The sequence below is a fragment of the Eurosta solidaginis genome, chromosome 5 (assembly GCF_040869045.1).
Source record: "Eurosta solidaginis isolate ZX-2024a chromosome 5, ASM4086904v1, whole genome shotgun sequence".
NCBI classification, from domain to species: Eukaryota; Metazoa; Arthropoda; class Insecta; order Diptera; family Tephritidae; genus Eurosta; species Eurosta solidaginis.
Genome location: NC_090323.1, coordinates 200347122 through 200372504, shown reverse-complemented (window position 1 = coordinate 200372504; position 25383 = coordinate 200347122). Strand labels below are relative to the sequence as shown.

At 38.8% G+C, this 25383-nt stretch overlaps 1 protein-coding gene across 16 annotated transcripts in view; it reads right to left on the bottom strand.

Moving 5' to 3' along the window:
* Window positions 1-25383, bottom strand: part of Eip63E (cyclin dependent kinase Eip63E) — a 733437-nt gene that overhangs the window by 185818 nt on the left and 522236 nt on the right. For 14 of the 16 annotated variants that reach the window (XM_067787451.1, XM_067787449.1, XM_067787450.1 and 11 more), the window contains one exon: window positions 9469-9501. The exons of the other annotated variants lie outside the window; for them this stretch is intronic. In XM_067787451.1, the coding sequence (XP_067643552.1) occupies window positions 9469-9501 (33 nt within the window). The remainder of the gene's footprint in view (window positions 1-9468; window positions 9502-25383) is intronic. 16 annotated transcript variants of the gene reach the window in all.

Below are 25383 nucleotides of genomic sequence, written 5' to 3'. Positions count from 1 at the left end.
CCAAACGGTAAAGTCGGATGATTAGAACGTTTTGACTATATTCAATTGTTTTGCTTGTCACTTGATTCCCCTCATGGGCCACCAAAAATGTTCATAACTGTATATCAGAAAAAACATTTATTAATATGCCGTTCTTTGGTGACTAAAACAATTGTATGACCAGTTTGCTGTTGGTCGATTTACGTTCTGATTTATTTTACCATTTTGTGTATACAAAGTACCTATATTACTCTCTCTTAAGTTAATTGGTATGCGTTGAACATTAGTGCTAATATTTATCTATATACATATCATAGACAGAGAAACTTGCTCTTTAGTTGGTTACGCAGAGTTGTGTGGATGTGAACGCAGCCTTTTCATAATGTGATGTAGCCAAGTTCTTCACCTTAGAAACTGTCAAATGCGAAAAGCAGTGGTGACACGGATAGGCGTAATCAAAACAAACTAGAGCAATTAAACATTGAAAGTTCATCAGGAATTAAGTGGTTGCAGATTCGTCCACCAGTAATTGCACGCTTTTATAGTATATTGTTCCAGTGCGGTTAAGTTCTGCAGCTAGTATAATTTTCTCCAGCATCAAATTAAAAAAATCACACGATAGGGGGTCACCCTGTCTGAAACCTCGTTTAGTTTCGAACGGCTCGGAGAGGTCCTTCCCAATTCTGACTGAGCTGATGGTATTGCTCAACGTTATTTTGCACAGCCGTATAAGTTTTGCGGGGAAATCAAATTCAGACATAGCGGCATATAGGCAGCTCCTTTTCGTGCTGTCGAAGACGGCTTTAAAGTCGACGAAGAGGTGATGTGTTTCGATTCTCTTTTCACGGGTTTTTTCCAAGATTTGGCGCATTGTGAAAATCTGGTCGATGGTAGATTTACCAGGTCTGAAGCCGCACTGACAAGGTCCAATTAGCCGGTTCACGGTGGGCTTCAATCTTTCGCATAATACATTTGAAAGGAACTTATATGCGATATTAAGAAGGCTGATTCCACGATAGTTGGTGCATTTTGCAGTATCCCCCTTCTTGTGGACTGGGCAAAGAACACTTAGATTCCAACCGTCGGGCATGCACTCGTCCGCCCATATTTTGCTAAGAAGTTGCTGCATGCGCCTTACCAACTCCTCGCCGCCGTACTTGAATAGCTCCGCAGGCAATCCATCAGCGCCCACGGCCTTGTTGTTTTTCAATCTGGTTATTGCTATTCTAACTTCGTCATAATCGGGCGGGGGGACATATATTCCATCATCATCGATTGCGGGATCGGGTTCTTCATCTCTGCTCGGTGAATTGCTGCCTCCATTTAGGAGAGCAGAGAAGTATCCCCTCCATAATCTAAGCACTCTCTGGACATCAGTTACAAGGTAGCCGTTTTCATTCCTACAGGAGTTTGCCCCGGTCTTAAAACCTTCCGTCTGTCGCCGTATTTTTTGGTAGAATTTTCGGGCGTTATTCCTGGTGGCTAGCAGCTCAAGCTCCTCGCACTCACGCCTTTCTGCTTCTGCTTTTTTCTTCCTTAAAAGGCGTCTCGCTTCCCTTTTCAACTCACGATAGCGTTCACACACTCCTCTTGTCACGCTCGCTTTTAACGTAGCCCTGTAGGCAGCGTCTTTTCTTGCAGCGCGGCATTCTTCATCGTACCAGTTGTTTTTTCGTGGCCGCCGGTAACCAATTTTTTCCTCGGTGGCAGTACGAAGTGCTTTGGAGATATACTCCCACTGCTCCTGTATTCCTTCAGGATGAGTTGTGCTCTCAGAGAGCAGGTGTGAGAGTCGAGTTGCGAAATCATTGGCAGTCTGTTGTGATTGAAGCTTTTCGACGTCTAGCTTTCCTTGTGTTTTTTGTTCCTTTGTTTTAGCCGCGTTGAGGCGGGTGCGTATTTTGGCTGCAACGAGATAATGGTCCGAGTCGATGTTAGGTCCTCGGATCGTGCGTACATCTAAAACACTGGAGGCATGCCGTCCGTCTATCACAACGTGATCGATCTGATTGCGAGTATTTCGATCATGAGACAGCCATGTAGCTTGATGTATCTTTTTATGCATGAACCTCGTGCTGGATATGACCATGATTCGAGCACCGGCAAAGTCAATCAGCCTCAGTCCGTTAGGAGAAGTTTCATTGTGTAGGCTGAACTTTCCGACTGTAGGGCCAAAAACACCTTATTTGCCCCACCTGGCGCTAAAGTCGCCAAGCACGACTTTTATATCATGACGGGGGCAGCGCTCGTATGTGCGTTCTAATTGTTCATAAAAAGTGTTTTTCACCTCATCGTTGTTGTTGTTGTTGTTGCAGCGATTAGGTTACTCCCCGAAGGCTTTGGGGAGTGTTATCGATGTGATGGTCCTTTGTCAGATACATATCCGATACGCTCCGGTAACACAGCACCATTAATTGCCGACAATATATAATGCATCCTACGGTCGACAAAGATAGACGGAGAGCCAATAGACACGCACATAAACACAAATTCAGCGCGTCACCAATCACCATCACCGCTAGAGAGCTTGAGGACGCCATTGGTCGCGCTAAACCATCCAAAGCAGTGGGCCCAGACGGCATAGCCATGCCTATGCTTAAAAACCTAGGGAAAGAGGGTTTCAAATATTTAGCGCATGTCTTCAACCTGTCTTTCTCCACCTTTGCCATACCCGAGAAATGGAAAATGGCCAAGGTGGTCCCGCTACTAAAGCCTGGGAAACCAGCTAACGTAGGTGAGTCATATCGTCCGATATCTCTCCTATCGCCAGTGGCAAAGACGCTTGAAGCCATGTTGCTCCCTTATTTCCAAGCACATTTGCAGCTAGCCCCTCATCAGCATGGCTTCAGAAAACTCCATAGCACTACCTCCGCGCTAAATGTCATTAGCACCCAGATAAATTGCGGTTTGAATCAATACCCCCACCATAGAACAGTACTCGTACCGCTAGACCTATCAAAAGCCTTTGATACGGTCAACCATGGCTCATTACTGCAAGACCTGGAAGGGTCTACCCTTCCCCCATGTCTTAAAAGGTGGACCGCAAATTATCTGGGTGGTCAGCAGGCATCGGTGCAATTCAGAAACGAAACATCAAAACCAAGGAGAATTAAACAAGGGGTGCCACAGGGTGGTGTCCTATCCCCACTTTTGTTTAATTTCTACATAGCTAAGCTACCTTGACCACCGGAAGGAGTCACAATCGTTTCCTACGCCGATGACTGCACAATAATGGCCACAGGCCCAGGCCCAGAGATCGATGAGCTATGCAATAAAATAAACGGCTATCTCCCTGATCTCTCCAGTTTTTTCGCCTCGCGAAACCTGGCATTGTCACCGACTAAATCTTCCGCGACCTTATTTACAACATGGACGCCCCAAATGTCGACCATATTGAACATCCACGTCGATGGTACTACGCTACCGACTGTCCTACACCCCAAAATCTTGGGTGTGACGTTTCATCAGGATCTATATTTTGGTGCGCACGCAACCGCAATTGTTCCGAGAATTCAGAGCCGTAATAAAATCCTCAAATCCCTTGCTGGCAGTACCTTGGGAAAAGATAAAGAAACGCTCATGACCACATACAAAGCAATTAGCCAGCCGATTACGTGCTACGCGTCACCCATATGGTCGCCAAGCCTAAAAACTACCCACTGGAAGAAACTACAGGCCTGCTAAAATACTGCTCTCAGAATCGCCACGGGCTGTCTTCCTATGTCCCCAGAACACCATCTGCATAATGAGGCGAGAATACTCCCCATCAGGGAGAGAAATGAGATGCTGACCAAACAGTTTCTGTTGAATACCCAGAAACCTGGGCATCCCAACAGACATCTGATTGACGAACCAGCACCGCCTAGGGGCCTAAGGAGTCATCTCCGTAAGCATTTTGAGGAAATACGGCACCTGAGAACCCAGCCGTATGAAGCGAAAAAACACAAGCAGGTCCTTGGTGAACTCCATAGACAGGCGTCGGACCTTTATGTCGGGAATTGCCCGGTGAATCCAGTACTTGAAGAAAAATATCCAGAACTCGCGGAAGAGGAACGCATACTCCCCAGGGAAACGCGTGTCACTCTTGCTCAACTTCGTTCTGGATACTGTAACAGGTTAAACTCTTACCTATCCAGAATCAACCCCGACATACAAAATGTATGCCCCGCTTGCAATGTGTCCCCACATTACACCAACCATCTCTTTAATTGTAATGTGGAACCAACGCCTCTAACACCCCTTTCCTTATGGTCCACCCCTGTTGAAACGGCAAGTTTCCTTGGACTCCCGTTAGAGGATATTGAGGACAATTTGTGATCGGTCGCGGCTATTAGGTGGGGCGAGCATTGCTACAACAACAACAACAACAACAGCACCATTAAGGTGCTGGCCCGACCATCTCGGGAACGATTTATATGGCCACATTGAACCTTCAGGCCATCCCTCCCTCCCCACCCCCAAGTTCCATGAGGAGCTTGGGGTCGCCAGAGCCTCGTCTGTTAGTGAAACGGGATTCGCCGCTCGAAGGTGAGGTTGACAATTGGGTTGGAGAAGCTATATATTGCGCTACACAACCCCTTGAATCCCTTCACCTCATCGTCTTTCTCCTCTGTCGGCGAATGGGCGCAGATGAATGATATATTAAAAAATTTTGCTTTTATTCGGATAGCGGCGAGACGCTCGTCCACAGGCGTTAACGCCAGCACTTGGCGACAAAGTCTCTCTCCGACCACGAATCCGACGCCGAAACTGCGCTTATTCGTATGGCCACTCCAATATATGTCACAATTTTTGATCTTCTTTCTTCCGTGCTTCGTCCAACGCATTGCTTGGATGGCGGTGATGTCAGATTTTGCTTTGACGAGGACATCAACCAGCCGGTCATCTGCACCAATCCCATTCAGGGAGCGGACGTTCCAGGTGCATGCACTGAATTCATTGTCCTTCAAACGTTTGCCATGGTCGTCATCAATAGAGAGTGTATTTATCCGAGGCTTGTTGTTATATTTCATTGGAGTACGGTTTTACGGGGCGGGTCCCAAGCCCAGCGCACAACCCGCTCAGCGGGGGTGAAAAGGTTAGTTGGCACGTTTATATAGCGAGCCGATTGCTCCAAGACAGACGCCTGCTTGCAGCCGCACCTAGAGGTGTACAGACGCTGCCGATGAGATCTCCCCCGGCTAGCCCTTAAACCGATTATGTCAGAGTGGTCTAGCCAGGTTGTCGCCTTCTCACATTAGCTCACCGCTAAACGGATGTTTAGCGGCTACCCAGAGGAAACTTGGCCACAAGCGACCGGCAGTAGTGAGCTTGTTGATGCTATGTTGATGCTTACTTTAGTTAAATCAGTACTTCTCTCCACGTATTCATTATGGTTATTCCTAGATGTATCTGAATCTACAATCATAGGTAAATTTCCAATTCTTTTATCAAGCCAAAAGTACGTTTGCGGATTTCCGTTTCCGTAGGAAGCCCCTTAAGTAAGGCTTGTGATTGACTCATTATGTTAGGAGCTTTTAACCTGTAATCAAATTAATTAGCTTGTGGTAACATCTGTTAGCCCTCCAATGCAAATAGTTTTGTATGGCAATAAACAAAATAAATAAAGTTATTTTATTTTTCAAGAAGCAAGAACAAAAAGTAGGTCACGTAGGCAGCGTATTATACCTGCTATTATTATAAGGTAGGAACCGCGGCCGTATATCATCTTTGGTATATATTGACCCCGATACTATGCTCTAGTCTGATGAAAGGCGGCAGACTAAAAGAGGAATTAACAAAAGATTGAGAAAGTGTTAAGACTATCAAGCCTGGGAATATCAGCGATCAGCTTAACTCAGGAAATATGTAACACGAGTCGGTACTATGGACCAACTGTGTCAAAACTGGCAAAACTTCCGGCAAGGAATCTATTAAGGAGGGAAAATTTCGAAAAAAAGGCATAGAAGGAGGGCCTAAAAAGTTGAAGGAACATTACAGTCTTCAAAAATCAAAAAAGGAACTTGGACTGAGCTGTACCCGCATCACCTTTGGATCAATCAGTCGTATAACGATCTTTGTTGACAGCAAGACTGCTTTAGAGAAATTAGTATTCAATTTAATTAATTCGGTTGTTGTAAAGAGTTCACGAGCCTCGCCGACGACCAAAACGGAAACTTGTCTCCTTTTGCTGGTCCCCGAACTTAATGGCCTTGTTTTAACTGGAAAGGAACAAGCATCTACCTTAAACAAAACAAATCTGTAGTGAGTGTCCTTACTTGAGTCATAACAGTTACCTACCCACTCTTTCTGCTGATTCATCGAAGCGCAGCAATACTATTGTGATTTCTGGACGCACAGTTTTTGGATAGTCTTGCGGGGGTACTGAAGGTTGATCTTTCGTTCCTGCTTTATTCATATGGGAAAGCAAGTTGTTTATTGAAAAATAATTTGGAGGTTTCTCGCTGGACGAATACGCGCCGAGCCAGCATTCATTGAAGTGTAATAAATTTACTATCGATAACAAAGCTTATCAGTGAGTTACCCATTTTGTATAGAAGTGTTATTGGTTTGATGTCGAAAAGTGTTAGATTCTATATCGCAAAGGTGTCGATACGCAATCTTAGAGTTAGCGATTTGTTAGATTTTGTATCGAAAAGCTATCGAATCCTTAATCTAAGGTTATAGATTTGTTAACAAAAAAACTATCGATGAACTATAAAAAAGTAACGATTTTTATAGAAAAGTTATCAATTAACTATAGAAGAGTAATGTATTATTTATCGAAAAGTTGCCGAGTTATGAAGCATTTATCGGCTATTTGTCGAAAAGCTATCGCTGTATTTTTAAAAATGTATCGATTTGCTATCGAAAATTCAAAGGTTATCGATTGCTTATCGAAAAGTTACTGATTTACCAACGAAAGACAACCTTTTATCTATCGAAAAGTTATAGATGTTTTATGATAAAACTTTTATCAAGCATTTGTCGAAAAGCTATCGATACTTTATCGAAGAGTTATCGAAATGGATCGATACTAATTTAAAAGTTATCGATTTATCATCAAAAAGCTTATATTCTGATTTCTAAAAGTTTCGATATCTCATCTATAGTGATAAAACTTCAATATATAATCGATGACACATCTGTAACCTGTCGGTAAGAAGCCGATAAGAAACCAATAATAAGCTTATGGCTCGGGGATAACGAGCCAAACAAAGCCATACTTACTTACTTACTTAATTGGCGCTTAACCGTCTAAACGGTTATGGCCGTCCAACAAGGCGCGCCAGTCGCTCCTTCGCTCCGCCAACCGGCGCCAATTGGTCACACCAAGGGAGTTTAAATCGTTTTCCACCTGGTCCTTCCAACGGAGTGGGGACCGCCCTCTACCTCTGCTTCCATAGGCGGGTTCCGATAGAAACACTTTCTTGGCCGGAGCATCATCTTTCATTCGCATAACATGGCCTAGCCAGCGCAGCCGCTGCGTTTTAATTCGCTGGACTATGTTGTTGTCTGCGTATAGCTCGTACAGCTCATCATTAAATCTTCTTCGGTACTCGCCATCGCCAACGCGTAGAGGTCCATAAATCTTTCGAAGAACTTTTCTCTCGAACACTCCCAAAGCCGCTTCATCTGCTGTTGTCATGGTCCATGCTTCTGCCCCATATAGCAGGACGAGTACGATAAGTGACTTGTAGAGTATGATTTTCGTTCGCCGAGAGAGGACTTTACTTTTCAATTGCCTACCTAGTCCAAAGTAGCATTTATTGGCAAGATTGATTCTTCGCTGGATTTCAGTGCTGATGTTGTTGCTAGTGTTGATGCTGGTTCCCAAATAAACGAAGTCTTTTACTATTTCGAAATTATGGCTGCCAACAGTAGCGTGGTTGCCAAGGCGCATATGCGCTGACTCTTTGCTCGATGACAGCAGGTACTTCGTTTTGTCCTCATTCACCCAACAAAGCCATAACTATCGATAAAATGCTGTCGTCTGTTACGAACAAGAAACAGACAAAGCTCTTTACAAAACGGTCGAAATTATTTGATTCTGGTAAAGTTATCTCTATTATGGTTTAACGGAAGCCCCTGCCCAAGCACAGGTTATCAATCTTTTGCCAGACGTACACCTGCATGTTTCGAACTTCCGCGCTAGTTGGTAATCACGTAATTTTTTCCTATTGAAAAACGTTTTCTAAAGATTTTGATGCTGCTTTTCCCGAGCCCTGAACACAAAATCTTTGGTGTGGTAGGCGAGCACGCTAACGCTATACTTCCCATAATATCTATAGGAGGAGTCGAAAAAACTATATTCGCACGAAAAGGTACACAGGTGGGAAAACTTTATGAGCGTGTGTCATCAATATTTATCTTTACTTATGACTTTCCTCTCAACCAATGTGGCACATGCCATGAAAGCTAAGACATCGACCTTATCCTTGACTCAAGAGTACCCAATTTACGGCTTGTTAGTTCAGGTGAATAAATTCAAGAGCATGAATTTCTCTATATAAAATGTATCGCGTGCATTTGTGTCAAGTGCTTTTGTTGCTATTGCGCTTATTTGTGTCACTTTTTAATGGCGTAACAGTGAGTTTACGTAGCAAGTAAGTGTGTAACGCTACTCAACTACAACAGCGATGACACTCTTGCTGCTGCTTTTGCAGCTTTCTTTCTAGCTAGCAATTTCCAATTTAAGTATACCAAAGTAAGAGTAAGAGCAAACTAAAGAAAGATAAAATCTTCCCTAACTTTAAATGCTGTTATACAACAATAAAGATAACGAATGTGGGGCGTGTCTGAAAAGCGCTTTGCTATAATCTACAACAGCTCATTTGGCTGTTTTTTGGCACACTTGACAATCATAATGATTGTAGGAATTTGGTTGTTCCCACTGCTATTGCTGCAGCTGATGATGACGTTAATGATATTTTGCATGGCGGATGCTCCCCTCAGTTTCCTACACTACATATCCTTGGAATTATAATAATTTTCGACAAAATTTATTTTAACTGCACTTATATCACCAACTAACCAAGTATCCGCGGTAAAGAGAAGCGCAACATATTTATATAAGCACGGTGCGATTGCTTGCATTTTACTATGAGCCACATTGCAAATTAGTTGAGCAGAAAACGCCTCTTACGCCACAGAATGCTGCTACTTCGCATTTCACGAGCGGTTTTATTGCTCCGTTGCTCGTTTATGCATTAAAATTCTTATTAACTACTTGGTATTTTGCTGCCTTGTGGTTTTCGCCAACAATAACTTCAGCATACTGCAGAGCGCTGTTGAGAAAGCTGTTGGCTGTAGCTAATGGGGAGCACCAGGGCGTATGATTATCATTAACTTCACCGTTGTGGCTACATTCAGTAGCACTAAAATTTATGAAGGTTACAATGATGATGCGATTCGTAGCTGCATCGCAAAAATTTTGTACTTGACAGCATCATTTATTTGACAAATATTTATGTTTATTAAAAGAAAATTAGATTTGGATCTTTCGCTTACCATTCGCAAATGTTGCGCAATTAGAGTGCTTACCTGAAAGAGGACAAGAGAGGAAATTATATTAAATTTTGATAATTTAAAAGTGAGAAGATCAAGAAAAATATAATAGAAAATAATAAAAACTTAATGAAGTTGGAAGTCAATAGATAAATTTCGTTTATGACGGCGTGCGTGGGAGTTCCACACACATCCACTCGGAGAAACTTTTTACATTGTGTGTGCCCTCAGTGAGTACCAGGTGGCGGCACATTTGTCCAACCAGATTATTTGCTAGTGGTACTCAACTAATTGCTTTCTCTGAAGAACCTTAGTAGGAGTGAAATATTCACTTTCCCCAACCTCTTCCAGACTATCGAGGAAAAAACGTGCGCCTAGAAATCTGAGTTGTCTTGTTTACAATTCTGGACATGTAAGTATTCTTACTACAGATTTTTTTAGTTTGATACCATAAGAATCTTGAACCTTGCAAATATTCCGGTTAGTCTACAGCAATTCCGTTGCCCTAATCACATATTCCTCGATGATTTTCCTCAGGGCAGATAGCTCAGTGGTGGTCGCATGGAGCTGTCTGCCTTGCTTGTGCTATTTCAGAACCTTTGCTGGCCATCTCATATGCAAATTCTTTCCCTTCAATACCGCTGTGCCCTGGGGTGACACATTTAGGTGCCTTATGGGCTCCAGCGACGCTCGACACCTCCGCAGGATATTTAAAGTCTTAGTTTTTTAATGTGTAGATATCTATGCTCACGGTATGGGGAAACCCAAAACGTTATCGTAAACTTTTAATGCTTTGTTATCGAAATATTTCGATTTATTATCGAAAAGTTAATGTTTTCTTATCAAAAGCTACTTGATTTCATATCAAGATATTGTCGATTCGTTTTCAAAGGGTTATCGATTACTTGTGGGAATTTTAACAATTTATTATCGGCGTGTTATCGATATAATCGGTTTGCTAATAAACAGGTAGCGCTACAATTTTAATAAAAAATCGATGACACATCTCTAACTCGACGATAACAAGCCGATAAGAAACCAATAAAAATCCGATGGTTCGGCGCTATCAATGCAATAACAAACCGATAGTTCGACGACTATAATTCGGAACCAATAATTTAACAATTAACTAACAATTTATCAAATAGCCTTAAATTATTTATCCTAAATTATTTTTGCTTTGTTTCAAACTCTTTCGTTCTCGCTTTCTTTTGCTTTTCCTATACCTCAGGCATTCCTTTCGACTTCCTTCTGCTCCTTCTCAGCTACTTTTTTCTTTACTTCCATCTTTTTTACAATTTTTGTACTATTTTTCTCCATCTTTCAGTTTCTATCCTTATTCCTATTTCTGATCATGTTCGTATTCGACTTTTTATCCTATGACCATTTTTGTGTCTATTATTTTTGTTCCTATTCCTTCATATTCCCATTCCTACTTCTGTTTCTATTCCTATTCCTATTAATGTTCCTATTCCTTTTAATATTCCTACTCCTATTTCTGTTTTAACTCCTATTTATATTTCCTTTCTTTTTTTATTCTTATTCTCATTTTTTTGGGGGTTGATTGACCTACAAATTTCAGCGTGGTTATATCGAATTCTTTCTGCGATGATCTTGCCTGTATCATTAAAAGCGCTATTTTCCTCAACTCCCCTGATCTTTATCGACATGTACCATTAACATCGATTAAACTCTTCAACACCTTTGTGGAGTTTTTCGTAACTACAAGAAGACGAAGATCCCACTTATTCTCTTTCATCTACATCTTAGTATCTGATACATGAATTAAGTATTTAGGCTGGGTGCGAGTTCGCCTAAATTTTAGCTACCTAAATTAATATTACACTGGAACTTTCCAGCACTGCAATAATTTAGGAAAAGGCTGTCAAAACTGACCTAAATTGTTTATTTCTGCTGGGAAAATAATAGCAATACGGGAAGTTTGGTATTTTTGATGCGTTTTCACGCTTAGAAAGAACAGAGGTCAATTTGGGTCCGCGGTAAGTACCTATCCCAAGATAGCAGTTCAAAAAAATGCAGTGGCCCCGTTTTATAAGGCTTTTTTTCGGACATAGTGGAACACGTGCACAATGACATTTTCCACAATCTCGAATTCAATAATGTGATATTGGTACGCCTCCAATAACTTGTTTAGGCCAATTAGTGCACTTGGCTGCCAAATATGTCCAGAGTGCGGTCCATATTTGAGAAGGATCAAATTCTTGTGCCGCCAACATCAGCTTGAACAAAATTGAGCTCACCATCACGTACAATCGATCGGACCTTAATCGCAGCAGGGATCATCGCTCTACGATCTATGATTTACTTAAATTGAATGGACAAGAGCCATTTATTTGCATATACAATATTGAAAAATCAATATTTTTGTTTTTGAAATTTGACATTTGAATTTAGGTTGAAAAGTATGCTCATAAAAATTCTAAAATTTTATTTTGTACTGCCTTACCGACTTTTCAGTGATTTAGGGTTTTTCTCTATTTAGGTAGAAATTTAGGCCAACTCGCACACAGCCTTAGTAATAATTGCAGAAATATGATGAAAATGGGTGCTTGTAAATGTGCACATTCCCAAAAGTATTTCGTAACTGTTTTGCATCCAATGGCCACATGAACCCATCCTGAAAGTATCGAATTATGGACTTTGTTCTCGAAAGCGCACAACACACACATTTACTTACATATATTTACAAAGGTAGGTTACATATTAAACTTTATTCTGTGGGAACTTCCCATTCCCATTTCCACTTCCTTTTGCGTTCTCATTCCCACTTTCTCTTCGACTTCCTTCTCGCAATTGTGGTATATATTTTATATGTATATACGCTAGCCGGGATTTAGGTATGTCTAATAAGTTTTGCCTGGATTTCGAAAATCGGTACTATGAAGTTCTCCCTAATTCCAAAATTTGATAGGAAACGTAAAACAAGACAATATTATAGGATACATTTTAAAACCTACAAAGTATTCTATCAACGTGAGTCAGAACATTTTAATAGGAGTCCCAAATGTACCTACATTTTCCCTATTACAATTATACATTGAGCCGTAACTCGGAACTGTATTAGCTAAATAATTGTGATAAAGGAAAAATGAACACAAGATTTATTTCAAAATCATTGCGTATGCGGCAATATAAATGGAACTTGACCACACTATTATTTATTCAAATATAATTCTACATACACATTTATGGCTATACAAACACACATATGTAGTATGGACATGAGATCAACTTGAACAGGAACTAATCAAGCATTAAAATCTATCACAATGTACAAAGCTAAATCAATGCGTCACTTCAACTTGATAGTTCCGTCTGTAAAAGCTTAAACCCAAAGCCAAATATCAAATGAACCACATTATTTGCTATGCCCTGGTGACCAGCAACTGAGCTTAAAACGAGCACATATTTACGACTCATATGCTTAGTTTTAGTTACAAGAGTAATGAACAGGCGATAAGTTCAGGATATAGCAGACAAATGCTTAAGGAAAAACTGTCAGTCACATATTGTGTGAAGAGGAAAGAAATAGTACACATGCACATACATTAGACCTGGCGTTGTTCATATTCATATTTCAAATTCGGGTAGCGATTAAAATATGCGATTTGCTGCCAAAAATGATGTAGCAAATTTTCAGACTGATTGGATGGTGCCAACCAGTGCCATAATGAAGTCAAAGGTCAAAATTCTTGAAAAACACCCAAATACATTTTTTCAATTAATTTTTTATTCAATTAGATATACTATACGTAGCATTATTATTATTATTATTATTTTTATTATTCTTTGCCATGACGCCGACGATATTTTTTACGCTGTTCACGCTAACTTGTACAATTGAGAACAAGATCCTCTATATTGTGACCCAACGCCTTCACAGTTGCACTGATAACATGTATAGCGAATGAAGATGTCATGTTACCAGCATCCATACAAGCTAGCATTCTGTCGTCTATAAAATGTTTTTTTTTTCACGTTTTTGGATCGGCCTATTGGAGCAACTTGGGATGTTATCAGTTTCTTCCAAATCCATCGCCTGCACATCATTTCCCGATACATCACTCTCAAATTCAACTTGTTCTATAGCCAAGTCTACACAAAATTATTTGCACAAAAAATTAGCCCTATGAAAAGGTGGCTTATGACTAAAAAAAAATGTTTCCACTTTTTTCTGGTTTCGATAGTTGTTTTTATCTTTAACAGCTGTTTCTCTCAATTTCATTTTTGAGGCATAATCCACCTTTTCATAGGCCGGGTCACATTTAATAATTACCTGAAGTGCTTGTTTTCTTTTCATAACATTCTTTTCGACGTTTTTCATCTTCCAATCTTTTTGCCTCCTCTTTTCTTTATTTGTGACGTTTCGACCGAGGCAAATCGTGCTACCAATACGCCCATTTTCTCGCTGCTTTATTAAAAAGTCTCTATCTTCCTGTATACTTATAAGCTTCAGAGCGTCAACGTGGGTAATGTCAAATAAATTGTTTAAATTTTCCTTATAGTCATTTTCCTTTTCGCGATGACTCGGAAACTGGGATTTAGATACTTTTTCCACTGTTCTCCACTCTTGATAAAGTTTGATCACTTTTGCAGCACATGTTCTTTGATCTGGCGTTGGGATTCTAGCTTTTTCCCAAAAAGGCAATACTTCATCCATCACCAATTTTGAGCTTTCATTTACTGCTTTGTTTTCATAGAGTACATTATAAATAAAATAATAAAAAAAATGATTAAGTTAAACGGTTTTATTGAAAACAATACTTACATGAAATAATAATATTAATAAAGGCTAGAAAATAATTAAGTAGGTCCTAGGTACTCGTCATCACACTCCTCATCAATCTAGGGCGTTGATCAGACAATTAAATAAATACGTTGGGCGCGTCAAAGTTCTAAAAATGTGAGGCGTAGCATAACTTGATTAAGGTTCAGTTGGTCTTATACATATACTAGCTTTACCAGGCACACGTTGTAACGCCCGAGATCGAATGGATGTTGCGTTATTTTTTCTGTTTTGTTTGTTGATAATTTAATTTATTGTTATGTAAATTGAATTGAATTTTGTACGCATATTTGGTGAAATTTTCTGTTAAAACATTTTATTCTTGTATCTTATTGTATCTTATTTTATATTATTGTATTGTATTGTTTTACCGCTGATGATTGTTGCTTCGATTACATTCCGAAGAAGCATGACTGGTGAGCCAATTTTCAAAGTTGATATATGCGCAGGCATTCCTTTTGGTTCTAAGGAGTATAGAAATTCATTTGGCTAATTCACAATTTTATCTTCATCTGTAACTGTGTCGATCGATTTATATTTCGTCACTTCACCAGGAAATTGATTTTGAAAGCGACCATTGATTTTGTTAACATGATCATTTTTGGGAGCTAAGATAGTTCTTTCACATAGCCAAAAAACAAAAACATTTAAATTTAAAATTCTTAATTCTGAAATATGAAAAACTTTCGTCTTGATCGAAGGAACCGCGAGCCAAAATTTGGTGATGATAGAAGTATAGCAAACACGTTTTCCTAGGGAACACACACACAGAATTTGATTGATTGACCTCATATAACTCCTTACGGAATTTCAGAACAGCATGTATACCTTCTAAGGTATGCAGTACCAAATATTCCATTTGTATGGGAGGTGCCACGCCCCTTTTATATATCGAAATTATTTTTAGCCTAAAACCTTCCCGTTGATCTAAGGAACCCATAACCAAAATTTGGTGATGATTGATGCGTGGGAAATACGTTTCCATAGCGAACACACACACACACACAGAATTTGATTTTTATATATATATGGCCAAACCGATTTGGGATTTCAAAATCAACTAACCATCATCTCTCCTTCCTGTATCTTTCCTAAAAATTTCATGGCAATCTTTCGAGCCGTTCTCGAGTTATGGAGTGACAATCAAAATATACACTTCTGTTTATATATATAGATGACTATCAATAGAACTTTGACGCGTTCAACGCTTTTATTTAATTGTCTGATCAACGCCCTATATTGATGAGGAGTGTGATGACGAGTACCTAGGACCTATCTAATTATTTTCTAGCTTTTAGTATTACTATTATTTCATGTAAGTATTGTTTTCAAAAAAAACCGATTAACTTAAAAAATTTTTTTAATTATTTTATTTTCAAGTTTTTAGTCTTTATTAATTGCCTATTATTTCTCATTCTATTTAGTTCATTTAGGGACTCATTATTACAAGGACTATTTCCTGAAAATTTGTTACAATCCAAGTCCTCAATACATAATCCTTCCAAAGACTTAACTCGACTCTGCGCCACGTATGCTTGTCCCTCCTCCAACTCCAAAATATTTTGATGTCACTTCTACCGGACTGTATGTAGTATTTGTTCCAAATATGAGCCAAATCGGACCACAAATACGATTTTTGTGAATATCTCGATCCTTGCGCCACCTAGCGACGATTTTTTGGGTTGGTGTCGAAATTCTGTATGTACAAAATTCTAAAAACAAAATTCTGCATTCAAAATTCTGTATTACGAAATTCTGTATTACAAAGTTCTGTATTAAAATATAATGTTAACAATGTTAAAGAGGTCATGTAATTATTTTGAAAAAGTGCGCCATGCACAGTAATTCTGCGTAGAACACCTTTCTGCATATGCGGCCTTCGGCCGCGCTTATAAAAAATAACCTTGTGCTACGCCGTGCCAATTCCGGGTGTGTGGTATAACCGTGGTTACCGCCACGGTGATGTTCTTCTGCGTACTATACCCTTCTGCGTAGGCGGCCTTCGGCCGCACTTTAAAAAAATAACCCTTAGCCGATCCAACACCGGCTACGCCATGCCATGATTCCGGAATTTTGACTTCCAGAATTAAACATGCAGAATTTTGAAAAAGCAGAATTTTAGAAAGCAGAATTTTAAAAAGCAGAATTTTAAAAAAGCAGAATTTTGTTCAAGCAGAATTTTTTTGGAATTTACAATTTCGTCACCCAGAATTTTGTAATAAAGAATAATGACACGCTTCCTTCCAAGTTTCAAGCTTGTAGCTTATCGGGAAGTTACTTAAATTTTAATTACAAAATTCGTTTACAACGGCCGAGCAGCCTGTCAAGTCAACCTAAATAAAACCGTTTAAAAAAACACTAAAGAACTTGCTGTTTTGATGGTAATTTTACACCAACTATTTTGCGTTCACATTTACCAATTAAGTATACATTTGTGTCAGCAGACCGTAGCCGTCTCATCGATAAATTTGTCTTCTGAGCCATTATTCAAATTTGAAAATTAATCTCTCTAGTCAGAGAGTTGGAAGTTTTAGTCAGAAAATTTTTTGCTGACTACTGCTGACTACTTCTGGTAAAACTGTGAAGCGATCGGCACGCTAAAAGCAGTGTGAAAAAAATGATGGAAGCGTTCACTAATTTCTTGTAGGGATGTGAATGTGTGAATGCGTGTGCAGGGAAATTGACAGATTTCACATTTTTTACTGGAAGGCAATCCCGTACCTTGGTGTTGCTCTCTCACTGAGAGCGAATTTTTATATTTTGACAGTTTTACTAGAAATGGTCAGAAAAGTAAAGGATCACAGCTAATGTTAAGAAAAATTATAGAGAAGAAATGAGATTCATGCAAAAAGTAGCAGCACTACGTATAGTATATCTAATTAAATAAAAAAATTTATTGAAAAAATGTATTTGGGTGTTTTTCAAAAATGTTGATCTTTGACCCCATTATGGCACTGGTTGGCACCATCCAATCAGCTTGAAAATTTGCTACATCATTTTTGGCATCAAATCGCATATTTTGATCGCCACCCGAAATTGAAATTCCTTATAGCTATTTTATTCGTCCACAACCCTTTTAAAAATCTTTTATATAAAAGTGGGCGTGGTCCTTAACAGATTTCATAAATTTTTCTTCAAAGCATTCCTTATAGTAAAGGCAACCTCTCGAATTTTGTTACGATAGGTTTAACGATTATTGATTTATGATAAATATTATTTGTAAAATTGATTTTATCGCAGGTGAACGGAGCCACGACCATTTTAAAAAATTTCAACATTCTAGGTGTATTATTTACTAAATAATCAGGTTTTTGTGTTTTCCAAAATGTTATATATGTATATAAAAAATGGGCGTGGTTATCATCCGGTTTCGCTCATTTTCAATACCAATCAATTCTGGGTACAGATAAACTCGTGTACCAAATTTGGTGAAGATATCTCAATATTTACTCGAGTTATCGTGTTAACGGACAGACGGACGGACATGGCTCAATCGAATTTTTTTTCGATACTGATGATTTCGATATAAGAAGTCTATATCTATTTCGATTCCTTTATACCTGTACAAACAACCGTTATCCAATCAAAGTTATAACACCATGTGTACAAGTACAGCTGGGTATAAAAAGAGCTCGACGCAAATTGAGAAGGAAGCTCGGCCTAAACTATCTTCGGAAGCTATCACGCCTTGCATTGTTTATTGTTTTTTTTTTCTTTTGCTTTAGTCATGGTTACTAGGGTTATGATTTTTTTTTTAGATTTAAAACGCTGTAGTGGCAAACGATGAATTTTTGTATAAAAATGACGAAAATAACAATGATTTCAATAAATTCTAAAAAAACGTTACGCGCACATCGAAATTTGTATCAGTATGAGGAAAATTTGCATATAATTTATTCTGTACTGCATATGGTTTACAATATTCAACTTTCCGTTACTTTAAATTTCTAAATTACTGTTTATGAACTGGTAGTTGAGATATTTATCCGTTTTGTAAGTGCTGTGAATCTCTTCCGTCAGTTTTACAGCTCGTTCAGCCACCATATTTGAACGAGGAACATCGAGCACAGAAGGTTCCGCTTTCCAATGAGAAGTAAAAGACTTCAAAGCCTTAGCACATTTCAGTTTAGCGACAGCAGCATGTAAGTCGTCGTATATTTCCTCTGAATAATGCTGATTTGAAAACCATGGCTTTGCCCATGCATTTGCTATAGTCACAGATAAATTTGAGCTGATCTATACACTTGGGAATGAGAAAATAAGCAATCAATGCAAATATGGCTCGTGAATTCCACCTAGCACTATGAAGGGACGGTAGCTTTCGCCATTTGAGTAAAGGCCATTTTTTTCCTTCTGGTAGTAATTATACCCCTCACAGAGGTCGAAAAGAAACTTGAAATCATCTCTCCATCCCGGGTTTTTAACTGATAATGTAACTTTTATACCCACATAGTTATTTTGAATGTTATCATATTCTGCCAACACGTCTTCAACGAATTGATAACTAATGCTGGGTGACACCGATGTTGTTGGAAACAAAAATCCATTAGGTGACGCAGAACAAGGTCGAGAATGTGATGTTGACAGCCTATGAACTGAGGTGCCTCTAGCCCGATTTTTCGGAACTCTGTTTGGAGTTTGAAAACTACCCCATTCTTGCTTCTGGTATTTACTGCAGTTGTGTCAGATATAATCATTTTGATATTTCTCCATGCATTATACTCATCCAACAAGGCAGGTAACGGAATAAAGATGTCCTTAGCTGATCTGCTGTTACAAGGCAAAACTCCAAACTGTATAGTTCTTTTAGAATTTTTGAGACAAACCGCCTGATATTCCTTATTTTGTATTCTTTTTCCATCAAAGTGCAGACAAAATTCCTCTTCAGAGAGAAGATCTTTAATCCGGACTTTTATATTTTCTGCATCCTTGATCACTCGACGCCAAATACCCGACTGCGACGGTTTTGGAACTTTTATTTCGTCTTTAGCTAATTTTTGAAGAACTGTTGCCACTTTTCTTGTTGACACATGCAATTCTTATACTACCTTCGCTACAGACTTTGTTGGTTCATACTTCCATTTCATGGGGACGCACTCTTCCACATCGTTCCAATCGGTACTGTTAATATCTTCTTCAGAACTATCATGGTAGGTTGTAAAATACAGTACTTGGTTTGTTGACTTATCGGATATCCTAATTCGTTTAGATGGATGAATTATTTTCTTTAAAGCCTCTTTCTCAGTTGTGTAACCTACACGGCCGAATGATTCGATTTGCTTTTGATAAAGCTCTTTGTCTTCCCTGCACTACCAATTTCCGGTCACTTTCGTAATATTAAAAAGAGTTTTCAAGTTTTTCTCAAATTTTTCGCTCTTTTGCTTTCTATGAGCTTCAAACGATTTTATTAACTTGCCAACCTTAGTATAAACCTGTGGCCTTGAGAGAGAAGGGAAATTGAGCATCTGCCAGAGCTTCAACAATTCTTTTCTATTTTTCTTACTCGATTTTCTCGACCCTTTTCTTCATCGAACAAGCCTAAAAATCTACCTACTATATGACTTCATAAAGGCATTTTACACATAACCCCATCTAAATCTTTTTTGACTTCAGGCGCTTTGTAGTTAATTTTAAATTTTTTTCCATATTTCTGCTCCTGATTCCACTAATGAATTTGGCTGTTTATTTTTGAACATGTTTTAAATCTAAAAATATAAAAAATATGATGATAAATGTATTTTAAGAATTTTGTAAAAAAGGAATTTTTAAGAAATTTTCGTAAAAAGGCACTATTTTAGGTGCAGACATCTATTATTTCAGAATGTTTTTACTAAGAACTTTTTTCTATGTTATTACAGTAAAGCATATTTGTGCCTTTAAGCTGATTCGCATCGTTTTTAGTACAAAAATTGTAGACAAGGAGCTCTTTCGGTAGATTGTTATACTAGGTTCTGGGTATTGCCATGCAGCCGCCTTGTTAAAGAAAAAATAGTTTGCGCGTAACATTTTTTCACAATCTAACAAAAATTTTACCAATAATGTAATAAGTAGACAAAAGTTCATCGTATGCCACCACAGCACTTTGGAAATTCAGAAAAAGGTGCCAAAAATCATAATCCTAATGGTTACTACTTTCGCATGAAAAACAGACAGTGATTCGGATTTCCAAATATTCGCAGCATACTGTCGACCCTACTCATTTCATTACTTTGGAACAATCGCTATACAGGATATCACCTCGTCTGCCCTTTAAGCGCCTTTGCGCTAAACTTCTACCTTTATGGCCGTATGTTCTGCACTCCAGTTGTCCCGAGGGATTGAGTCTTGTTGCAGTTTTTAACGATATGTTCTTTGCCATCAGTTTGTGCAGAATGGCATACTGTGCAACTGCCGATGTTGTTTTCAGGGCTCCCGTTATTCTTAGCATTGATAGCCTACCTATTCTATATAACTTCTTTTTTGTGTGATTTTCCACCAAACACGGACACCATGTTATTTGATAGGCTTTACAATCGCTGTGAATATCCCATAAGACAAAAGCGACCGAAATACACCAATGCTTCAAGGGGCTGTGTAGCGCAACCCTCTCAAGGGAATGCCTGAACAACTTAAAGCTACTGCAACCCAGTTGTCAACCTCACCTAGCCATGGAGAATCTTGTTTTTTTAGCAGCCGATGCTCTTGCAAAGCCAAGTTCTTCATGGAACTAGGGGGTGTGGGCGGAATGGTCCAGAAGGTTCAATGTAATCATATTAAATCGTTCTTGCCCGCCATAAGTCCGTCAAACTTATGAGTCATAAGTCCGCCCACATCGAATCGCCTGAGCAGTTGGTTGAAGATCAGAGTTCACAGCAGAGGTGACAATACCCACCCTGCCGCGTTCCCCTATCTACCGATTTTGCAGCCTCCAGCCCACATTGTGAAGTCATGTTCCTGCAAGTAAGCTTGCAGCTATTTGGTCAGGGCTTTCTAAACAGTACTTGAGCATAAACTCAATTTGCCTCAATTAAATGAACCTCATTTGAAGTAAGTGCAATATTTAATGAATGAATTGAGTGATTATTGAAAGTGCTTGAAACCACTGACATTTATTACTTAATTTTATATTTGCGTGCAAATATAAGCCTTGGAGATATTTGGTTTAATACGAGCTAAGACTTAATTTAAGCTTATGTCACGTTTTGCCATTTCCATATACTAACCACTCATAATTTTGAGTATAATGCTATATACGTGTATATAACACATACATATGTATATGTGGATAAATACATACATACAAAAAAAGTTTAGAGCTGATTTTTATTATAAAATTCAAAAATAATATTTAAATTCAGAATTTCATTTTAAATATCTCAAGTAATAATTAAAATTTGACTTTTCCTATAAAAGTCAAAAATAACATTTACAAATAGGGACCCATTTTATAGGTATTCCTTTTTTTGAGTCGAAAAAGTCCGGGGCGAAAAATTGTTCTAGGTGAAAGTATGTGGGATCCCAGGGCTACGTTAAAAGCGAGCGCAACAAGAGCAGTGTGTGAACGCTATCGCGAGTTGAAAAGGGAAGCAAGACGCCTTTTCGGGAAGAGCAAAGCAGAGGCCCACCGTGAATCGAATGATTTGACCTTATCAGTGCGGCTTCAGACCTGGTAAATCTACCATCGACCATATTTTCACAATGAGCCAAATCTTGCCAAAGACGTAAACGAAATAAAAATCGACACACATCATGTCTGAATTTGGTTTCCCCGCAAAACTTAAACGGCTGTGCAAAATAACGTTGAGCAACACCATCAGCTCAGTCAGAATTGGGAAGGACCTCTCCGAGCCGTTCGAAACTAAACGAGTTTTCAGAGAGGGTGAACCCCTATCGTGCGATTTCTTTAATTTTATGCTGGAGGAAATTATACTAGCTGCAGAACTTAACCGCTCTGGAACAATATTCTATAAAAGCGTGGAATTACTGGCATATGCTGATCACAATGGCATCATCGGCCTAAACATCCGCGCCGTTAGTTCTGCTTACTCTAAACTGTAAAAAGAAGCCGTAAATATGAGTTTGATGGTGAATGAGGACAAAACTATAAATGTTACTTTGGACTAGGTAGGCAATTGAAAAGTGAAGTCCTCTCCCGGCAAACGAAAATCATACTCTACAAGTCACTTATCGTACCCGTCCTGCTATATTGTGCAGAAGCATGGACCATGACAATATCAGATGAAGCGGCTCTGGGAGTGTTCGAGAGTATTGACCTCTACGCGTTGGCGATGGCGAGTACCGAAGAATATTAAACGATGAGCTGTTCAAGCTCTACGCATACATCAACATAGTCCAGCGAATTAAAACGCAGTGGCTGCGCTGGCTAGGCCAAATTATTCGAATGAAAGACGACGCTCCGGCCAAGAAAGTGTTTCTATCGGAACCCGCCTATGGAAGCAGAGGAAGCGGGCGGCCCCCACTCCGCTGGAAGGACCAGGTGGAAAATGATTTAAACTCCCAATTGGCGCCGGTTGGCAGAGAGATGAAGCGACTGGCGTGCCTTCTTAGACGGCCATAACAGTTTAAACGGTTAAGCGCCAATTAAGTAAGTAAGTAAGTTCGGCCCTTCAACTATGCACGGGTCATTCAAATGAAACGAATTGTTTAAAAAGATATTCTCCTAAATGTCAAGATTTGAAACCTTTAGGTTAATTTGTTAGTAATACTAGAAATTTGTCATAGGAAAACTAAAACCAACTCTCAGAGTATTATACTATTATCTATCTATAGTAAAACTTGCACCTGTTTTTTTGTCATGAAGTTTGATCTAGTTGAGATATTGCTTTGAAATTTTAATTTTTGTCTGGAAAATCGACACTGATTATGGCACAATGCCGAAACCTGTTCCAGTATACATACATCAACTATTTTGTGATTATTATAAGACCAGTTCGTAGTTGTTTTCAGTACTATTTCCAGATCATTGCAGTACTGTCCCAACTAATAGCCCGACCACCGCGAACTGTTTGTCTCTAAACCAAATTTAATAAGGGATGGCGGAAAATCGTTCCAGTATACATACATCAACTATTTTGTGATTATTATAAGACCAGTTCGTAGTTGTTTTCAGTACTATTTCCAGATCATTGCAGTACTGTCCCAACTAATAGCCCGACCACCGCGAACTACGTTGAACGTTCTAGGTCATTTAAACTCCCTCTTCCCTGGGATAATTGGGTCACCAAAGCCATGTAACACTAATTGACCTCATGCCCGTGGACCTTATGGACACCATCGCCATAAACACGATTTCCAAACCAAAACAATCCTACAGAATATTATAATAATTATAACAACTTTGCTCGATAAACATCCGTGGAGATTAAGGTCGATCTTCTCCTCCAATTTGTGGAGAGCTGCTTTGTGATTTTTTCTGCAAACTGGCGTTCGTTCATATTTTATGCCGAACGGTATCAGCTAATTTAAGCTGATTGTTTTTTTCTGGTAAGCTTTCCACTAGTGTATATTGCCAAATCACTGCCTTTGGGTGATAAAATAAAAAAAAATAAATAAAAAATGCAAGGCGCAATAACCTCCGAAGAGATCTAAGGCCGAGCTTCTCTTCCAATTTGCGACGTGCTCCTCTTGATTTTCCCTACAAATTGGCCGGACGGGACCTACATGTTTTATGCCGACTCCGAACGGCATCTGCAAGGCAGATGAGTTTTCACTGAGAGCTTTTCATGGCAGAAATACACTCGGAGCGCTTGTCAAACACTACCGAGGGGCGGCCCCGCTTAGAAAAATGTTCTTCTAATTGAAAAACCTTATTTCTAAAATTTTGATGTTGCTTTGCCCGGGGTGCGAACTCAGGGCATACGGTGTGGTAGGCGGAGCACGCTCCCATTACACCACGGTGGCCTTTGGGTGATACTGTTTAGAAAAAAGTTTCAAAGTATTTTGGTTTTAGCAGCTGCTTCATTTAAACCTACGGTCAGTCGGTATGGTAGGCCTCTCTAGCATGATGGAGGACAACAGATAACAAAAAAAAAAAGACTGTTTGTAGTTCAGCGTCCTGTGTTTAATCTCAGTTGGAAAAGCTCAACTAACCACTAAACGAGTTTATACACTATTTTCTAGAAAATCTGATCCCAGCTCTCAGTTTTACTATTTTTGTTTGCATTTAAGAGTTGGCAGCATTCGTTTTTTTTCTTTTTTTGTAAACCAATTTTAAAGGTTTAAATATTTCTTTAGAGTTAGTATTTGTTTCTGTGTTTTTAGTTACTTAACAGTATTTTGTTTGTATAGTTCTATGTCTAAAATTTTTTTTTTACATGTGCCTCGGTAAACAACCTGGAATAAAGGTTCATCCGTGTAGCTCGATTTGCCTCACCTTAAAACACATTCACATATACAGATTGAGTAGTAAAAACTTACTTTCTGTGCAACCACTTAAAGCTATAAATTAAAAACAAAGCAAAATAATTCAAAAAGTTTTGCTGCGCTAGTCTGAGCGCCAAGCACTTAACTAAATTCGCGTATGCAATACTTTTAAGTATGTTTTTTATGACTTTTTAACCAAACAAACACAAACACACACGCACTAATATCTGTGTAAGTGAATCCTTTACTGTTTCATGCACTCAAAAGGATAACACAAAATAAGATTCACTCAAAAGCGTTAAAAATGAGAAACTCGTTTGTTTGAAAGTGAAAAGCAAGAAAAGAAAAGTTGTAATTGCACAAACGCGAGTACTCAAGTGAAAGAAAGGTTTTCCTTTACCTTTTTGTGCCCCCAATCTAGAATTAAGCTTTTCATATTTGAATATAAACATACTAAATCAGAAAATATTATGACTTTAAAAAAATATGAATTTAAACTAACGCCCACTCTCAGTTTTATTTTTTGGCAAATGACCGCAATAAAGAAAAAGTATATATGGAAATTTCATCTAAAGGCTTCCAAATTTACTTACATCCCCAACAACATAAACATTTTTGTCGGAGAATATTTTTCTCCTATTATTAGTTAAGGTTCACTTAGGTGGAAGTGCAAAAATTGTCTTAATAGCAAAAGCTGTAGAATTTTTGAGTGATTCTTTATTTACTATTTTTTTTGGCGCGAAAAAGTA